The 18,884-nt window shown below is 31.6% G+C and overlaps 1 protein-coding gene across 1 annotated transcript; it reads left to right on the top strand.

Moving 5' to 3' along the window:
• Positions 1 to 3,238: 3,238 nt before the first annotated feature.
• On the top strand, positions 3,239 to 11,222 carry LOC101212601 (PHD finger protein ALFIN-LIKE 7). Its single transcript, XM_004133693.3, has 5 exons — positions 3,239 to 3,585; positions 3,741 to 3,773; positions 6,805 to 7,033; positions 10,377 to 10,506; positions 10,610 to 11,222. The coding sequence occupies exons 1-5, from the start codon at positions 3,489 to 3,491 to the stop codon at positions 10,886 to 10,888; spliced, it is 768 nt and encodes a 255-aa protein (XP_004133741.1). The 5' UTR covers positions 3,239 to 3,488; the 3' UTR covers positions 10,889 to 11,222.
• The last annotated feature ends 7,662 nt before the right edge of the window (positions 11,223 to 18,884 follow it).

Genomic DNA, 18,884 nt, shown 5'->3' with positions numbered 1-18,884 from the left:
ACAAAGTTTATGGACCAAAATAAGATTTAAACCTATTTATAAACTACAAAGCCAGTTATAGTTACAATTCAAGAGTCAAAACAAGGTTCAGTTTTAAAATGTAGTTATAATATATTTTATATCGATTCACACAAGATTTAAAAAAAAAATTAACTCGATGAATTTGAACTTTGTATTTGTATTCATTTCATTATAGTATTAACCTTTAATATTTGAATTTCAAGTTTGTTGATCTTCTTGGATAATCAACCTTTGGGTTTGATGATCTTCTTGAATGATCTGCCTTTAGGCTTGTTAACTTTCTTGGATTGATCTTTGACTTGTTGATAAACTTGTGAACTTTTTCTTAAGTTTGAGGAGATTGAATCTCCACCTTGTAGGTTGTTAAGATACAACTCATTTGTTGACATCTTCTAGTTTTGGAAGCTTCAAGTAGTTTAGATCTTCAATTCTTCAAAACCCGAGTACTTCAGTATTCATAACTTGAGAAACTCATCGTCAACACTTACGAGCGTTGGTTTTCAAGGCTTGGGTGCTTCAATATTTAGATCTTGGGAGCTAAATTCTTTGGAGTTTTAATGTTCTAATAGAGGAAAAGTTTCAGAGTTTGAAACTATATATTTTACAGATATGTAGTACATTAATCTTAAAGCTTTAGAGGGTTAATCTTTTAAACTTCTAATATTGATAACTATCTTCATCTTTGGCCTTCAATTCTTCTCCCATGCTTGATGACGATGATGAAAGCAAAACGCTTGATGTTCTCGAAGTTGGAGTCTTGAAATAATATTTTGGAGTCTTGGAATAATATTTGTATCTGTAAATAACTTGAGCTTCAAGTAGTTAAGTTGAAATCTTCGAAGAATATTTGAATCTACAAAGAACATGAGCTTCAATAAGCGGTTCAAAGTCTTCTTGCTATTAGGAGATTTTTTTCTTAAAGTTTTATGAAATACACAAATAAGAAAACATCTCTATTTATAGAGTTATGCAGTGAGCTTTATGCGCTTGAATTTAGATGGTCAATGGACTTGACTCTATGCCCAATTAGTTGGATTTGGACATTATTTAGCATTTGTGCATTATTAAGATAATTTTCGCACAATTGGATTCTAACCTAAACAATAATATTTAATTGGACTAAAAATATCAAGTTCCTAAACAATAATATTTAATTGGACTAAAAATATTTAACTTGATCCTATGATTAAGACAATAACACATGACATCGTTGAAATTGACCAAATTATGTTCAATTTGGGACACGTGTCAACTTTTAGTTAGTCACAAACTCAATTATTTATAATTTTATCATTAATTTGATAAATGATGTGACAATTTTTTATTGGTCAAAATTTCTTATTCAACCCTATCAAAACAAATTTGTATAATTAGGTAATTATTATTTTTTAGTATGATCTCTTTATGGTCTTAATTGAGGCAGAAGTTGAGTAAGCAGAGTTTAAAGAAGGAAAATCCCTCTAAGTTGAGTCGACCGACCGCTCGATCGAGCTTCCTTTTTCTTTTTCTTTTACTCATCCATTCCACATGAAATGACCGAAGTTCTTATTCTTTGTCGGTCTTGAGAGGTGCCTTTATAAGGCTTCATTCCCTAAATAGAACTCTCCACGAGACCTTGATTCAGAGGGATCAAGTTCGAGTAAGCCACGAATAGGTGTGTAAGGTTTATGAGTTAGTAAGAGAGGAATTAGTTATTGAAACCCTTGGTCTTTCGGTCCTTGTTGACTAAGTTTTTTTAGTTTCCTTCCTTTATCTCTCTTTCATAAGGACTATGGAAATGTCGATTTTTATCTTCTAATAAAGCGTAGAAGAACTCAAAAGTAGATAGCTAGGATCATTTTAAGACTAAGAAGAAATATGGGAAAAATTAGTTGTCTACCTCATAATGAAGTAACTAGCGAAAATAGACTAAATCAAAGTTCTTCGTTGAAGTTTGCTAGATCTCTTTATGGTCTTAGTTGATTTCATGAGTCAAATAGGTTAGAGGAGAATGAATGGTCTGGATGGGACAATAGTTACACCTAATGACTATTATGGTGAAGGGGAGGGATCTTTCACACCCTAGTCTTTCTTGTTCATTGATGTGATAATGGGGAATTTCCAGCATAGTGGACTAAGAAACTTTTCCTCAACTTCTGTGCAACAATGGAAAGAAGAATAACCACTCTTCCCCCAACTGAAATTGGCTTTCTTCTCGTGCTATTTCCCACTACACGGTTTTGGCCATAGGTGTAATAGAAAGTGAAATTTGATTCATTTTTCCATACTCTCTTTCTCTTATTATCTTCTCTTTCACCATGCTTTCTCTTTTCTTGTGGTTTGAATTTACATAACACGGGAAAGTAAGTAAATCGGTAAGCAAGGAGGTCTTCCCCATACCGGGCAAATACTCTAATCGCATATATTTGTCTTCCTTAATAATCAGTATGCTAAAAAGAGTTTGAAGGAAGAAGAAGAGAAAGCATAAAGCCAAAGGAGACTGAAAGGGGGCACATGATATTACTTTGATATGTGCACAAAATCAAGGGCATAATCGAAAAATCTCGTACTCAATAGTTATACTGCTCTAAGTTGTGTCATTAAAAGAAGAAAGACGGAGACAGAAAGAGAAAGCCAAGATGGTTGGGTTTGATTTATTTTTCACCGCAAATTTAACGCAGAAATTCAAAACTCTTATTTTAAATTCTTATCCTCACTTTAGAAATGAGTCCTACAAAGAGGGAATACATGACTATGTGAATAAGTGACTACATTTCGAAATAATGGAACCATCATCAAACACTGCAGTCAACTCGAAGGGCCATAATAAATTATCATGTTGAAGTTGAAGAAATGAAAGGCAATAATCACTCATTTTAGAATCAAACTATAACAGACGATCACTGTTGTTAGAGGGAAGAAATTCAACACTGCTGTTATGGAGAAGAGATAGATAAAGATGGAAGTAATAGCATTGTATTGAGTTTTCCCCTAAACTAATAGTGTAAATAAAGGAGCTGTAATGAGTCCCTAATTAAGCAGAAGCAAGGAATCTTTTTAATCGACAAAAAGTGAGCTTACGGGAGTCGTCTGATCGATGTACTTAAAAAAAAAAGAAGAATATTTTAAAATCAAACTGAAAAAGGAATATTTGAATTATTTTAATGTTAGCCCAAATAGCAAAGGAAAAGGAAAAAGAAAAAAAAAAGGAAAAGATTAGCCATCAAAATTCAACCGGTTGTATCCGTCAGTAAATTGAAAATAAACTGACATTCTCTCTCTCTCTCTCTCTCTTTCTCGAACTCATTACATTGAAAAACCAACAAACCCTAAAAGTGTCCGTTCAATTTTCTTCTTCTTCTTTGCTTCAACTACTCCTCACATAGCTCAATTCCATCTCTTCCTCTCCACAAATTTTGCACTTTCATTATACAAATTCATACTGAAATCCCTAATTCTCTCACTCCGCGGCTCTTTTTACCGATATTATGGAGGGAATGCCGCACCCAATACCCCGTACAGTCGAGGAGGTCTACGGCGACTTCAAAGGCAGGCGTGCCGGCTTGATCAAAGCTCTTACCACTGGTCTCTTCTTCTCCTTCTTCTTGCTTTTCCTATTTTTCTCTTTACTCCTCTCTCTCCTCCTCCTCTTCTTCTTCTTACTATGTTTGGATGTAGGTTGACTGTCTAGCTGTTTCTGTACGAATTCCTCTACTTTAATTATTTTTTCTGTTTTGCAGATGTCGAGAAGTTTTACCAGCAGTGCGATCCTGGTGGGTTTTCTCTTTCTTCTCGCGATACCTGTTGATTATCTGAAATTTTCTAATTTACTTCGTTTTCAGAAATTCATTTGTCGCTGTTTTTTTTTTTTTTTTTTTTTTACTTCTCTCGTATGTTTGTGGTCTTGAATTCTGTTTGTTTCTGTGGGTTTGAATTCTCTTCTTCACTTTGATGAAGTATGGTAGGAAAACAGTCTTATCCATAAGCTTGGCTGTTGAATTGGTTTTATACATTTTTCTTAAGTTTTTTTTTTGTCGCTCCCTAACTCTCTAAATCCACTAATATTTTTCTTTTGGGGGAGCTGGGTTAATGTCGTATAGGCATGAAATTTCACTTTTACGTGGGGTGTAACCAAAGTTTTTAAAGTCTAAATTAAGTTTATTGAAAAATTTGGGGCCGGTGGATATGTTAGAACTGGAGATATATGTTAACTTTTTGAACCCTAGGGTAGAGCTGAACATAACGTGATAAATGATTCTGACTCACTGGCTGAATTTGATAGTGGTGGATATTTAGTAACAAGTTAATTGGGTGGTGCGGGGCCAACCCATGGTCGCGGATTTTGAAGCTTATAAATAGGAGGATGGAGAGTGAAAAATATTCCATATATGTTTCTCTGTTAGATTGCTTTAAACTGGCTGTTTTAGGTTTTAGTTATGCTCTTTCGGTTTCTGCACTGTTACAAGTAACATTATGGATAATGACATAGACTATTTAAAACCAGGATTCCAATTACTGAATTGGGTAAAGTGTTTGTTGGTTATCCTCTCTCTTAGATATTTAGTAACAATTACTGAATTACTGAATTGGAATCCTCTCTCTCTCTCTCTCCCTCTCCCTCCCTCTCCCTCCCTCTCTCCATTTCTTCATTCTCAAGGGGTTTTTGATAGGAAACAAGCTAAAGGGAGTCAATCAGAGTGTTTACAGTTACAGAAAATCGTTCCAATGGGTAATCAACGAGGTTAGGTCGTAAATACAGAAAGGGTGGTCAATTTACACCGTGATATAGAGAAATAGTAGAGGGGATGCAAGTCTCAAAAGCTTGTGCATTTTCGGGGAAATGAGAGTTTCTCTTCAACCAAAGAGTTGATATGAAGGGCTGAACCAAGTTAAGCCGGGGTCTCTTCTCCCTCTTGAAAGGATGAACTCAGCATAGTAGAGAGGAGGGTCAAAATGTCATTAGGGATAATCAAAATCCAGCTAAAGGATGAAACACTGAATTCCTAGAAAGATCTTGTCTTACAGCACAAGAGCTGAAAAGGTGGGAATGAGATCCTGGGGCCTCTTGCACATAATACAACAATTTAAAGATAAGTTGACGGAAATTATCTCTGTAACTAATCATGGGTGTTAAGCATAGATGACTTAATTCCCATACAAATAAGTTGATTCTTTTAGTAAGCCTTCCATCCGTTATGACTCAATGGTGTAATTTTGTCCCCATGATTCTAGTTGTTGCAAAAGATCTAGAGAGGGATTTGGTTGGGAAGAAAACCTTCCCCTTTCAGGTTCCATGCGGCCAAGCCCAATATTGTCAGTTGGCCAAAGTGATTGAAGGTATTCAATATTCCACAAAACAGAAATGAATGCTTCTTTTTAAGTGAAATGAGAAATAAGCGAGAAAATCATCTCTGAGGGTTGTTTACGCCAACCAAATATTGTCAGTTGGCCTAAAGTGATCGAAGGTATTTGATATTCCACAAATCAGAAATGAATGCTTCTTTTTAAGTGAAATGAGAAATAAGGGAGAAAATCATCTCTGAGGGTTCTTTACCCCAACCAAACATGAAGCAAAAACGGTGTCTTATCCGGTTATCCTTATTTCCAACATTTTGAGGGATGTGGCTGAAAACAACTTCTTTCAACTTGTCCTTCTACACCATGGGCCACCCTTTAACATATAATGCTATTATATGTTCCTGTTTAAGATCAATGGGTGAGAGAAGCCATACTTTGATAAGATAAATTTCCTCATTTATTCTTTTGTCTAAGGCCAATTATCCCTAATCTACCTTAATGTATTGGAAGCTTCACTTTGGCCCATCCAAGAAGGTGATAACTTGACTTATCCTTTCTGCTCTTCCAAAAAATATTACTATACAATTGGTCAATCAAAGCTGATACCTTGGAGGAGATGGGGAAAAGGGACAAGTAATATATGGGGAGGTTGGATAATGAAGCTTCTATAAGAGTGTAATGACTTCCCTTTGAAATATGAGAATGCCTGCAATAAATCAGCATCTCACCCACTTTTTCAGCAATTTGAGCCCCAAAGGATTTTGTGTTATGTTTACTATTGAGGGAAAGACCCAAATACAGAGCCATTGGGGCCTCCATTAATGATTTTTCTTTATGGTCTTTTTACTCTCTCTTACTGAGGTGATTCTTGTCACTTGTATATATTAACTCTTTAGTGAGCAAAATACCCAATTTTGTTTCTCTCAAAACCTATAGGGTTTTACATTACTATTCAGGAGTGAAATACTGCATCAACCTTAACTTGATTTATACTGTAAATTTGTTGTTATTGCTGTATGTATGCATGCATGTATGTATATATAGTTACTATTTTAATGATAATCTTACCCAATTATTTTAAGTTTTTAAATCATGGCATGCGCAACTTCTACGTTTTCACCCCAATTTTCCTACTGAAGGAATGAGATGATTTCACTCTATATGACTTGGATGGACGGTTCAATATTGATTTTCTGGACACCCTCAGTACTAAATATGGAGGTGTACCTTGATTGGCATCTTGAGAGGGGACTGAATCCTGTTGGTTGGCCATGCTGTCCTTGATTTCATGTTTAGGGACTGAACTAGGAATGCCCTGTCGCATATATCAGAAACAATTACCCTTTTTTTTCTTCTGAAAAAATATTACTCTTGGTGCTTTCTAGCTTATAGTATCTGATAGCATAATACACTTTTTCTTGAGTTTAATTTGACATATAATGAAGGGTAAAGAAATGAATTTCTTCTATTTTCTGAATTCTGAGACAATTCTTGTTATACTTATAGAGAAGGAGAACTTGTGTCTCTATGGACTTCCAAATGAAACGTGGGAAGTTAACTTGCCTGTCGAGGAGGTGCCTCCTGAGCTCCCAGAACCAGCATTAGGGATAAACTTTGCAAGGGATGGGATGCAGGAGAAAGACTGGTTATCACTGGTTGCAGTTCACAGTGACTCATGGTTGCTTGCTGTTGCATTCTATTTTGGTGCTCGTTTTGGTTTTGGGAAGACTGAAAGGTATGCTACTATACTTTTTGGCTATACTTCCAGCTTTAACACTACACTTTTTTTAAAATGGTAATAAGACTTTTCATTGATGAAATGAAAAGGGACTAATGCTCAAATTACAAAGAGACATAAAAAGCATAGGACACTTAGAAAGCAAGGGGTCAGCAAGCGTGGAAATCTCAACCTAGGTTGGGATATCCTTGGCACCTTCATCATATCTGATACAATATACGTCCGAGGATTCCTAGTTCAAAGTACAAAACATCATAATCACTTAAATACATAATTAAGTTGAAGTGAAGACGTTCCAATTAAGACATATAAAATAATACTACTGTATTTTTTTCATTTTTATATAATTTGATCCTATGCATTATCATTGCTGTATGATTGGAAAATAAATGAATTTAGATCTGCTTCACAATATACCTCTTCCTCCTTTTCATATAGTGATATTAATTTGAAACATAACCGTGAATGGAGATAGGGAATGAGGTTTAGTAGTTTTTCTAGCATGTTGAACGTTTTGAGATAATTATGAGGAAAAACCAGAGTGGTACAGGGGCTTGAACACTTTATATGCACGAGGCTTGCATAATTTTGTATGCTAAGTTATATAATTATTTATTTACTTTAGGGCTGTCTTTGTGTTTTAGGGGGAGTGGGACTTTAATTTTGTCTTTAAATTTGAATCATTTGTTTCAAAGAAAAGGAAGCTACCAAAAGTGTGCCTTTACACCTACCTAGGAATTAATTCCCACAAGTTTCCTTGACACCCAAATGTTGTATGGTTAGGTGGGTTGCCCCATGGGACGAGTTGAGGTGTGTGTAAACTGACCCAGATACTCACGACTATAAGAAAAACTGTCTTCACAAGATCTAGCAGCAGTCAATAGATATTTGCATAAGAATTACTTCGGATTTGAGTGTGAACTTTGTTTGCTTCAAGTTAAACATATTCCCTTTTTTTGTTGTTGGTGCAATTATCCTTTTCATTGAAGTGTGGTTTGAACGGGGTGGATTGCTATTTCTTTGACCTCAAATCCTCTATAATCCATGGTGATATTTTAATATGCTCATAGCTTTAAGTGCTTCTCAAGTTTGGCAATCATATATATAAAATAACAACAAATAGTTAAGGAAGAGGAGTTAAGGTGCCTAGGCCTTAAACCCAACTTGAAAATGAGGATGGCCGGGCTTGTCTAGCATCTTGTAGGAGTGGATAACGACTAGAAAAATGATTCAGTATTGGCGTGAGAGAGCAAACAACAAAATGAATACACACATGCACACATTGTGTGTGTTTAGCAAACAACCATTTAAACACACTGAGAAAAAGGACAGTTGCATCAGCAATGGAAAAAAATGGAATATATCTATCTTTTTCAAACATATATATACACACCGAACATATATGTGCATGCACAAGCACATATATATTTTCCATTGGTTTGGTTCTAGCATTTTCCTCTTATTAAAAAGAAAGCTTTACTATCTTTGCAAAATCTAACTGCATAAATGGTTAGTAAGTACGGGTATTTTTAATAGAGTCGACTTATAGTCCTTTTTTTCTTGTCTTTTTTTTATTTTTATTTTCTTCAGAATACCTTTTATCTATTTTTCCATTTCAACGAACTATTTGGTGTCTTGTTTTGCATTTGCATTCCTGTGTGCTCTAATCTGAAATTTCTTGGTTTCTTTCATGTCATCGGTGATGTCTTATGAGGAACATCTTGTCCTCTCTGCTTTGCTGTTCAATTTTGTCACTTACTTTAACTAGCTTATTAAGACTTGAATTACTCATGACAAACCATTATTATATCCACAGTTAATAATTAATCAATGGTGAGTGTGACATATGCAAACAATTCGCAAATTGTTTTATCTCTTGTGGAAATAGCTTAAACTAAAACCAATTCTAGCATTAGAATCATTGAAATGTATGTATTTTTGGTCTCTTAATATAAAAATGTATCACTTACACATACATGTCTTTTTGTGCTCATAACATATATTTTCCTAAAGTAATTTGTCACCTTGTCTTTGCCTATATATATTCTTTGGGAAAATTGCCTAGTATCATATATTGAAATATTGACTTATTTTATTGTTTTCACTTTTAGTCCATTTAAAATATGTACCTTTTCTTCAATGAGTTCTTAATAAGTCAAGTTTAAGCTATTCCTTGGGGAGGATGCACTCTTTTTTCCCCTTTCCATCTTCCTTTCCTTCTAAGAAGATCAAAATGGTGCTACAAGAAGGAAATGGAACTACATGTTAAGGTCTGGCATCCTTTTGAACTATGCGCCGCTCTTCTTAGACTGTTAGGGGCATCAAACTAGAAGGTTGGTGGAGTGGGTTATTATAGCGCACTTTATGTTTTGGGGCACCAAATATCCTAGTGGTGTGTACGATTAATTATAACCTACGTAAATGCTAATTCAAAACCTTATTTGTTATAGCATTTATTATTTGTTATTTTTCACTCATCTTTTTTCTTCTTTGCTGCAATATTTTAACCATATTATAACTCACTAACTATATAAATAAACCAACGTCCTAAACAGCTCTTTAGTGTTGAGAAAGAGGAGAAATTTGTAATTTTCTGATGAACCTAAAGGTTAACTTATTTATTTATTTCTATTTTATTTTATGTAGTTGTACAGTCAAAATGATTTTTACCTCTTGTTCAGGCTAATAGCGGAGTGAAAGAAGCCGTATGGATAATTTTGACCTGTCTTGTTATCGTTGCTTGCACTGTTAGGTGGTTGTCAAATTATCACAGCTTTTATTCTTGAATTTATTTCTGCATGACTTATTTCTTGGTAGCAATATTTTGAGCAGAGTTATATAACTTGTAGGCACATTCATCCCCATGTTCTACGGATATCAGGAAGCAGGATTATTGTGGTGTCTTTAAGCATGCTATGATTTTGACCACACTTTTGCCATGTCTTATTCGTTTGAATTACTCTCTGACCTACTCTAGTCCTGCTTAAGTAGCATCATCTTTTATGATTTAGTTGCAATTATGTCCCGATGTCTTCTGGCATAGTTCCTTTTCACCAGATGGGGATACTGTGTATGAGGTTTGTGGGTGTGTGTAAGAAGTATGGGAAATATCCAGCAATTCCCCCGTTAATGGAGGAATGTAGTTATCAGTTCTGAATATAACTTCATTTATTTGGGATGACCACGTCATTTTGTTATTTTATTTTTATCAATGACATGATTCTGTTCCTTATTATTATTGTTATTACTTTTCTTCTGAAGGTGACTTCATTTATCCCTATAATATATTTTGGCCATGGTATGAGACAGACATGACTCACATTGAGATTGAACATTTCAGGAAGAGGCTATTCCAGATGATCAACGATCTCCCCAGTGTATTTGAAGTTGTGACTGGAAATGGTAAGCAGTCGAAAGAACAGTCTGCCACTCATAACAATGGCAGTAAAAGCAAGTCGAGTGGAAAGATGGTGAGCAATTTCTGAAGTTCATGATTAATTTAGCAAAGTTCTTTGTTTTGGTGCAATCTTTTGCCGTATATGAATCTTGCTGTTCTATGCTTTCTTGTACCAGTCCCGGCAATTGGAGTCCCATAGCAAGGGAGTGAAGATGTCTCCACCACCAAAAGAGGATGAAGATAGCGGGGACGAGGAGGAGGAAGAAGAAGATGATGAACAGGGTGCAACATGTGGGGCTTGTGGGGACAACTACGGCAACGACGAATTCTGGATTTGTTGTGATGCGTGTGAAAGATGGTTCCATGGAAAATGTGTGAAGATTACACCTGCAAAGGCCGAGCATATCAAGCAATACAAGTGTCCAAGTTGCAGTAACAAGAGAGCAAGGGTTTGATTTAGGATCTGAAAGTTGGAGATAGTTGCAGGGAAGGTAAAAAAAGAAGAAAAAAAAAAAGAAGAAAGCAGGCAGCACGACTCCGAGACTTGTGTTATTACAATTATAAAGCTAAATATGGTTGTTAAAATCAGTTGACAAATTTGGTGAATTGGGATGGAATTTCAAGTTTTCCTACTTGTGTTTATTATTCTTCTGTCTAATTCTAGAATTAGTGGTTTTCTCTATGAATCCCTCCCATTGATCTTTCAAATGTTATGAATATTTGTCATCCACCTCCCCAAATTAAACTGACTCATCCATTCACTTAGCTTAACACACTCTTTGGCTAGAACCAACTTGTTCTTTATGTTCTTTATCCTATTAAATGCTATAGAAATTAGATAAATGATGAATAGTGATTTATAATGTGTCATTCTGCTACCAGGCTGGCTATCAATGGCAGGGCCAGGAGGATCTGAGTTGTTCTTCCTTTATGCTTGTTGGTTGAAGGCTGAGGTTGAAATTTCTATTTTTGTATAGAAGTTGAGTCCATTTGAATGAGAGAAAAGATGGTTAATTGGAAAAGAAAATGGGCTGTGAGTTTGTGAGTGGAAGAGGAAAGTTAGATGTGGATGTGTTTTGTTTTTTTTTTGTATTTATTGTTTTGTTTTGTTTTTGAGAAGGAATGGAGATGATTATTCATATTGAACTGTCTCCAAGTGTTTGTTTTTGTAAGGTTCTGAGGATGATTTTAAAGTTATCTAACAAATGTAAGAAGACAATGAGCAATGTCAAGTCTTGTTTCTTGTTTGAATAATGGTTGTTTGTTGTGAGGTTTATTCACATTTAACAAACTTTCAGGCACAAGCCATTTGTTGCTTTCTGTCTATGCTTCTTCTTATTATTATGATATTATCCATCACATGACTTCATCCTTTCTTTATATATATCTCATCTCTCTTTCTCTCTCTGTCACTTTCACATTGAATTGGATGGGTGTAGTTAATAAGCTCTCTTCTATCAAAGCATCGCTTGACAAGGTCGGGCACAGGAACGAAAAGAAGAATGAAAATCAATTGGGATGAAACTTCGTTGGTTTAACACATATCTTTCTATATTAGTGTGTTGTATTCAGGAAAAGTGGTTTATCAAGTGATTGCCACAGAACTTTGGTATCAGGGTAAAAAGCTTTGTGGACACTTAACTATGGAGACAAAAGGTTCAATTTCTCTAAAGAAAGAATTTGGTATCACTTAATTGAGAGTGAGAACAGAAAGGAGATTGAAAATCAATTGGCACAAAGTTTTATGGGTTTAGCATATATATTTTATATTAATGTTGTATACAGTAACATTAGGTTCAGAGGTCTTTTTTTTCTAATTCTTTTCGAAATTGGGAGAGAACATGACATCGATTGAAGGGAACGTAAACCTAAAGGAGAATGAAAATCAACTGAGATGAAATTTTGTTGGTTTAATAAATATATATATATTTTAAATCAATGTTGTAGTTAATAAAACTAGTTTAGAACTTGTAAACATTATATCTGTTTGAATTAACATCCCATGTGTTAAACTCAAAGTTCACAAAACAAGAAATTATGATGTGGATGAGATCATTAGGGAGAATAATAATCCTAATTCACTAAATAAGTAATTGTGACTATAGATTATTTCCTTCCTCATACAAAACGAGTTTATCATATTTTAAAATCTCTTGAAAATGAGTTATAATTAGGAAGAAGAATAAACATGAAAGCAATTGAAAGATACAAATATATGAGGAAAATAAGAGAATAAAAAGTCTTTTGCTTTTGTCATGTTTAGGTGAATGGAAACATATATATAAGTGATAAATTAGGTCCAATAATTATGTCATTAGAACTATTAATCCAATACCTAAATCTCATCCCAACACTTTATTTTAGTATTTATTGCTTTTCAAACATATACTATATTATTGTTTCCATGTTATCCCATGATTTTTAATTTTGGTCTAAATTATGATTTTTAATCCCTAAACTTTACCTTATTTTTCCATTACATCATGCATACAAATTCATATATATATATATAAAACTTACATTGACTTTAGTTTGTGTTTCATCAACCACACATCATTCTATATTATTTTCTCCAATTTAAGAACGTTGAGTGAAATTAAGTCAAAAAAAATTTCATTATGTCTTATTGTTATTGCCTAATAACATGGATCATGTTCTATATTATTAATTAATAATTTAGGATGGAAAAAAATATATTTAAATACTACATCAATTATAGGTTACATCTTAGTTCCTGAACTTTTAAATGTTCATTTTAGTTCTTTTTTCTTTCAACAACGATTTTAAAAAGGAAGAGATAAAAAAATTTCCATTCTAACAATTACAGGAATTAAAATCAACATTATAAAATTAAAAGTAGGATGGAAAGTAGTGTTTTTGAAAAAACAGTGAACAAGTTGGTTTAATTTGACCAACAAATCACATGCATAGGGGTGTGGAAACAATAAAAAAAGATGGGGAGAGAGAAGGGAATTTCAATAAATGGATGCATATTGCATATAATTTAAAATGAATGAGATTGGATTCTCTCAATTTTTGAGGAGGTTTGGTATGACCATATGATATGATATGATATGATATGAAAGAAGAAGAAGAAGAAGAGGTAGGGAAATAAATATTTTATTAAAATGAATTCTATATATGATTTTATAATAAGGCCAAAGCAATACCATTTGTTGATGCTTAATGGCATTGGGATAAGGACAATGCATTCAGATTTGTTCCCTCTGATTATGACTCTCTAACTCACTAACCCCAACACTAACCCTTTTTTTCAATCATTCTCTTTTCCTCTCCCCCTCCCACTAATTTTACCATTACCATTCACCTAAATCACTAATATATCCCTTTTACATTTACATTTACTTCTTTTCCTTCCAATCTCCTCAAATTATCCCTTCAATCATAAATGAGTTTTGATGATTTTGAAATTAAATTGTTACTAATTTTAATACTTACATTGGGTTCTATCATTACAAGATTAAATATAATGAATTCATATACTAAACTATAACTTTCCTCAATGTTATTTGCATTTATTTCATAGTTTCTTAATTTTAAAAGCATAATTTATAACCAATCAAACATCAAAGTTTACTTTTATTATTCTTTTTTTTAAATAGAGCAATAATGTAGCTATTAGGCACGGAAAATTAAAGTCTTAGAACTAATTGTTAGATGTAAAATAAACTTTACTAGATTATATATGTTTTAAATTCAAAAATCTATTAGTGTTAATTTTTTTTTGCTAATATAAACATATAAGCAAACCAGTTAATACATGATCTGTTTTCAAGGTTTAGCTTTCAAATTTTAATCTTTTACCTTTGTAATACTAAAAATACATCAATAAAGAAAGAAAGAAATTAAATATTCCCCCACACTACAATAGGTGCTCTACTTTCCCCACCCTCTCTATCTAACAATAGTTTGTGTAATTAAACCATAATTAAAATTTGACTTTTATTGATGTAAGAACAGACACTAATTAGGCATAAACAACCAAATTAAAAAAACAATAGGTCTAAAATTGTGTAAATTTTAAAAAAATTAACTTTTTTTTTAAAAATAAAAGTAGGAAAATTGATCGTCCAATCCCACCTTACAAGAGAAATCAAAACTCAAAATTCTAAAATACTCTAATTGGTTCATGCACTTATACATAAAATTTAATTGCTACGTGATTGTCATTTTATTATCTTTTTTTTTTTGTGATTACTTTTTGTGATTACTTTGTCTTATATTTATTTGTTATTTGAATCGTTTGATTGGTATTTAATAAAAATCGATCGTTCGTTGTCAATGATACAAATTGTTATTTTTTAATATTTTGCCATATTTTATTAAAGAAAACCATTGATAAATCCAATTTATAATTATGGTAATTTGCTACCCAAGGCAATTTTTCAAAAGAGTAATAATAATGCTAGGGAAATTGTTAAAAATGGTCGTTGTAATTTTTATTATTCTTGAAAAACCTCTATTAAATATTTATTAAAAAAAATCTCGAAATACTATAAACATTAAAAAAAATAAGCCTCAACCCATCTAGAAACACAGATATATAGGCAATTGCAAGATTAACAAAAACAATATATATTTTTAAAAACTAGTTCTATGGTTCAAACATCTTATTTGTTTTTCATTTGATATTGATTGTTATATGACTTATACAACTTCTTTCATATTGATTGTTTGTATGATTGCTAGTGATACAAATTCTTGTATGATTGCTATTTGATTAATATCTCATACATTGTGGATTACATATATCTTTATTTGATTTTAATTTCACTTTTAATTACTTGAATTTTAGTTCATCTTAGCCGGATTTGATTCTACCTCTATTTTTTTTTGTCACATAATCATAATCAGTAGTTTTTAATAGTATAGTTTTAAATATTGTCATATGATTGCCTTTTAATTATCATCAGATTGTGTTATCTTATTGATATACATATGGAGTTTCTCTTTATAATTTGATTGTCATTTGATTACTTTTCAGTTTAGGTTAAAACTATAGTTAAATTTTCATCGATATTTCTATAGATATTTTCACATTTTCCATGAGTTTGATATTGACAGAAGAAATGAATCGATATTTTCATTACAATTTAAAAAATTCAGGAATTACAAAAAAAAAAAATAATCAAAAGACACTAATATAAATAATAGACATATTTACTTATTTGGAAGTAGTAAAATATTTATTTAATAATTTAAATTTATTTTTTGATTTTAAAAGATATTACAAGAAATATCTATTGAAATTTGTATGAAATTAATACTTTCATCTATCCATCAGCGTCCATATTTTAAACCTTGGTTAATCAAAACATAAAATGTCACACAATCTCACGAACTTCTAAAATAAAATTTCTCTTTCAAACATAATAAATCAATAATTAGTAAAAAAAAAAAAGTCACACTAATAGATCTATTAAAAAATCACTTTGTGTGTTAATAGTTAAATACATTTTTTTACGTGACAATTAACTATATATGTTAGTTGTAACGATTGTGTTGTGATCTATACAAGTGAAAGACTATGGTTTTAACTTAAAACGTAGTCTTTTATTTTTGCGAGATAAATTGAGCTCAAACATATTTATGAAACATTTTATATGGTTAAGGTATTTTAAACTTAAACTTTAAGTGTTTTGATTGAACCAATTTTAAAAGGTAAAAATTGGAAGCTTATGGATATTTTTGAGGCATATTAGAAATCATTTTTTTTGTTTTGTAATTTACCCTATTAATAATAAGTATTTGGTAGTTGCTCATTTATTTATTGCCATACCATTGCTATATGATTACTGATTGCTATCCAATTTGATTGTATTCTTTTTATCCAAAAATGTAAACATTGAAATTGGTTTGGTTTTAACCTAATTATTTGCATACTTTGAATTGAAGTATAGGGGAAGTAGAACAAAAAAAAAAAAAATTGAAAGGTGATTTGAATCGCAAAAATGTTAGATAATCTTGATAATGGATTACAAAAACGGTTTCATACTTAACAAATTATTATTGTTCTCCTACGTTCACTTAAATTTAATCAAGTGAAAACATACATGATCCTTATGTGACACCAAACAGTTGAATTTGAACAAAAAAAAAAAAGAGGCTCAAATACTAAGTAAAAGAATTATAGAATAAAAGAGAAGCCAAAAGTCTAACTTACCTCCTATGAAGCCATAAAAATGTATATTTATAGGGGGATTTGAGCTATGGTTTATCTTTGTTCAACTAGAACTTGGATATAAGTCTTCTTAATCCTTTGTAAAATAGGTTATCTCTCAAGTTGAATGTGCCACGATGTGCCAAATGGAAAAGGTAGTCCTCAACCTCATCTTGGCTCATCCTTGGGCGAGGAGGTTGGTTTATGATTATGACTTATACATCATCTTTCCATGGGCTAAAGAAGGTCAACCTTAGCCTCATCCTTGATCAAGCTTGTAGCCGATTAAGCTATTTTGGCACAAAGTTTCATTACTCTTTTCCTTGAGTCTATTTTCCTCTATTATTTCTCGTCCCTTTATCTTATATTGGTTCAAATTGTGTGTGAATTTTCTTTGGGCCAAGGTCGATTGACCCAACATTCATTCTAGACGTGCAAGGATTTCATTTCTTAAGACATAAGTTATGTTGGGCCGAGACCGATCATGCCCAGTTTGTTCTTGAGCCCATTCATTCGGTTTTCTTTAACTCTTTTAACCGCGATTCTCGAGTCTACCCACAACATCCATTTGTTAAAAGACACCCTTTGTAAATGTCGACATTAAACAAAGAGGATAAATAATAATCTAAAATTAAATTTATGGACATATTTAAAAGATATAATAGGTGAATTGGATTTATTAATATATTAGGAATAAGCAATCATAACTATGAAAACTTACATCTTATAGCTTGTTATTATTATAATATATATTTAAAATCTCATTCTCATAAAACATTAGAATGAAATATTACGAAGAAGTTCACTCAAACAAACAAATAAAATTATTACTGTTATAGATATTAATATTATTTGATACAAGTACATATTCTTGTTTTGATATAATTGAAATAGGTACATAATAAGTTAAAAGTTATTGGCTTGTGCATTAATTATGTTAAAGTACTTTTACCTATAAATTATAATAATAGGAACAAAAAGAAATGAATTTATCAAATAATAATAATAATAATTAATAAACGATTTAAAAAGAAAAAAAAGTAAAGTAAAGAAATAAGACTACAAAAAGAAAACTAAAACACTCCAAGAAATGAACCCATAAGAAACCTTTTGCAAACCATTTGCGGACAAATAAGCTTTTGTCTTGGAAAGGTAAAACATTTCTAAAGTATATATACAAAAGAAAATTACTCTTTTAGTTTACATTGGTATAGTTCTTTGAGTTTTAAAAATACATATTTTTACTTTTTAAATTAATAGAGCTACTTGCATAAATTTATAAAATTGATAGATAATCACTTTAGAAGCTAAGATCCACACAACACAATCCAAGTCAATGACCACTCCCCTAAATTTCACAATAAATATATAAATGTTTTGTAAAATATATCTTTAAAAACTTTCACATGTAAAGTTGGTCACTTTTTTTCAACCAAACATTTAAAGTTAAAAGAAAAAAAACATTTAATTTTTTCATGGCGATAAATAATAAAATAATTATTATGTTTTAAATACATTGAAAAATCAGATAGATTTATTTTGGTAATAAAATGAGCATTGATATACTCTTTTTATGTATATATATATTTTTTTAATTTAAAAATAGTTTTATCACTATAAATAATAATAATAATAATAAAATTATTACCTAAAATATATACACATTCTATATTCTTTGTGTGCCATAATTTGAACCTTCTATTTTCTCATGTCTAATGCAAACATTTTTAAAAGTATTATTTGTAACTTACCTTTATTGTGTGAATTCAATAATAAATTAGAAATGAACGTCAGAAATTTCAACCTTGAAGAGGATAGCTCCCTTATGTTTAGACATAAAGTGTACAAAAATATTTATAACTTGAATTTTGTACGTCTATTGTAATAATAATTAAAAAAAAGTAGTTTTGTAAATAGAGACTAATGTATAAAGAAATAAACTTGATTATAAGGTTGTAACAAGTTTTAAATAACACAAATTGAGCAAACAATAGAAAAATCAATATAGGCATCGATTCATTCATAGTGTTAGCGATATCTACATGTCCAGGGAGAGAGAGAGAGCAACTTTATTATTGTAGTGAAATATCAAATACAAATGAACAGAGTTAGAAAGTTTATTTATAACCAGTACACCTTTATACCAAGCACAAAAGTTGTAAATGAGATTATAATCTAAGTTTGAAGCCTCTAAGCCTGCAATGAATAATCACTCTTTAATTCTATTTCGATATTCAGTCAATAAAACTTTTGTATATAATCATGTTGAA

This window comes from Cucumis sativus, chromosome 3 (assembly GCF_000004075.3).
Source record: "Cucumis sativus cultivar 9930 chromosome 3, Cucumber_9930_V3, whole genome shotgun sequence".
Lineage (NCBI taxonomy): Eukaryota > Viridiplantae > Streptophyta > Magnoliopsida > Cucurbitales > Cucurbitaceae > Cucumis > Cucumis sativus.
The sequence above is the reverse complement of the archived record's forward strand: the minus strand, read 5'-3'. Positions and strand labels throughout refer to the sequence as shown.

Bases quoted from the DNA above. Each gene is read 5' to 3' on its own strand.
- LOC101212601 (XM_004133693.3), top strand. From the start codon at position 3,489: ATGGAGGGAATGCCGCACCCAATACCCCGTACAGTCGAGGAGGTCTAC. The intron at 3,586-3,740 runs GTCTCTTCTTCT...TCTGTTTTGCAG, and splicing joins GATCAAAGCTCTTACCACTG to ATGTCGAGAAGTTTTACCAG. The intron at 10,507-10,609 runs GTGAGCAATTTC...TTCTTGTACCAG, and splicing joins GCAAGTCGAGTGGAAAGATG to TCCCGGCAATTGGAGTCCCA.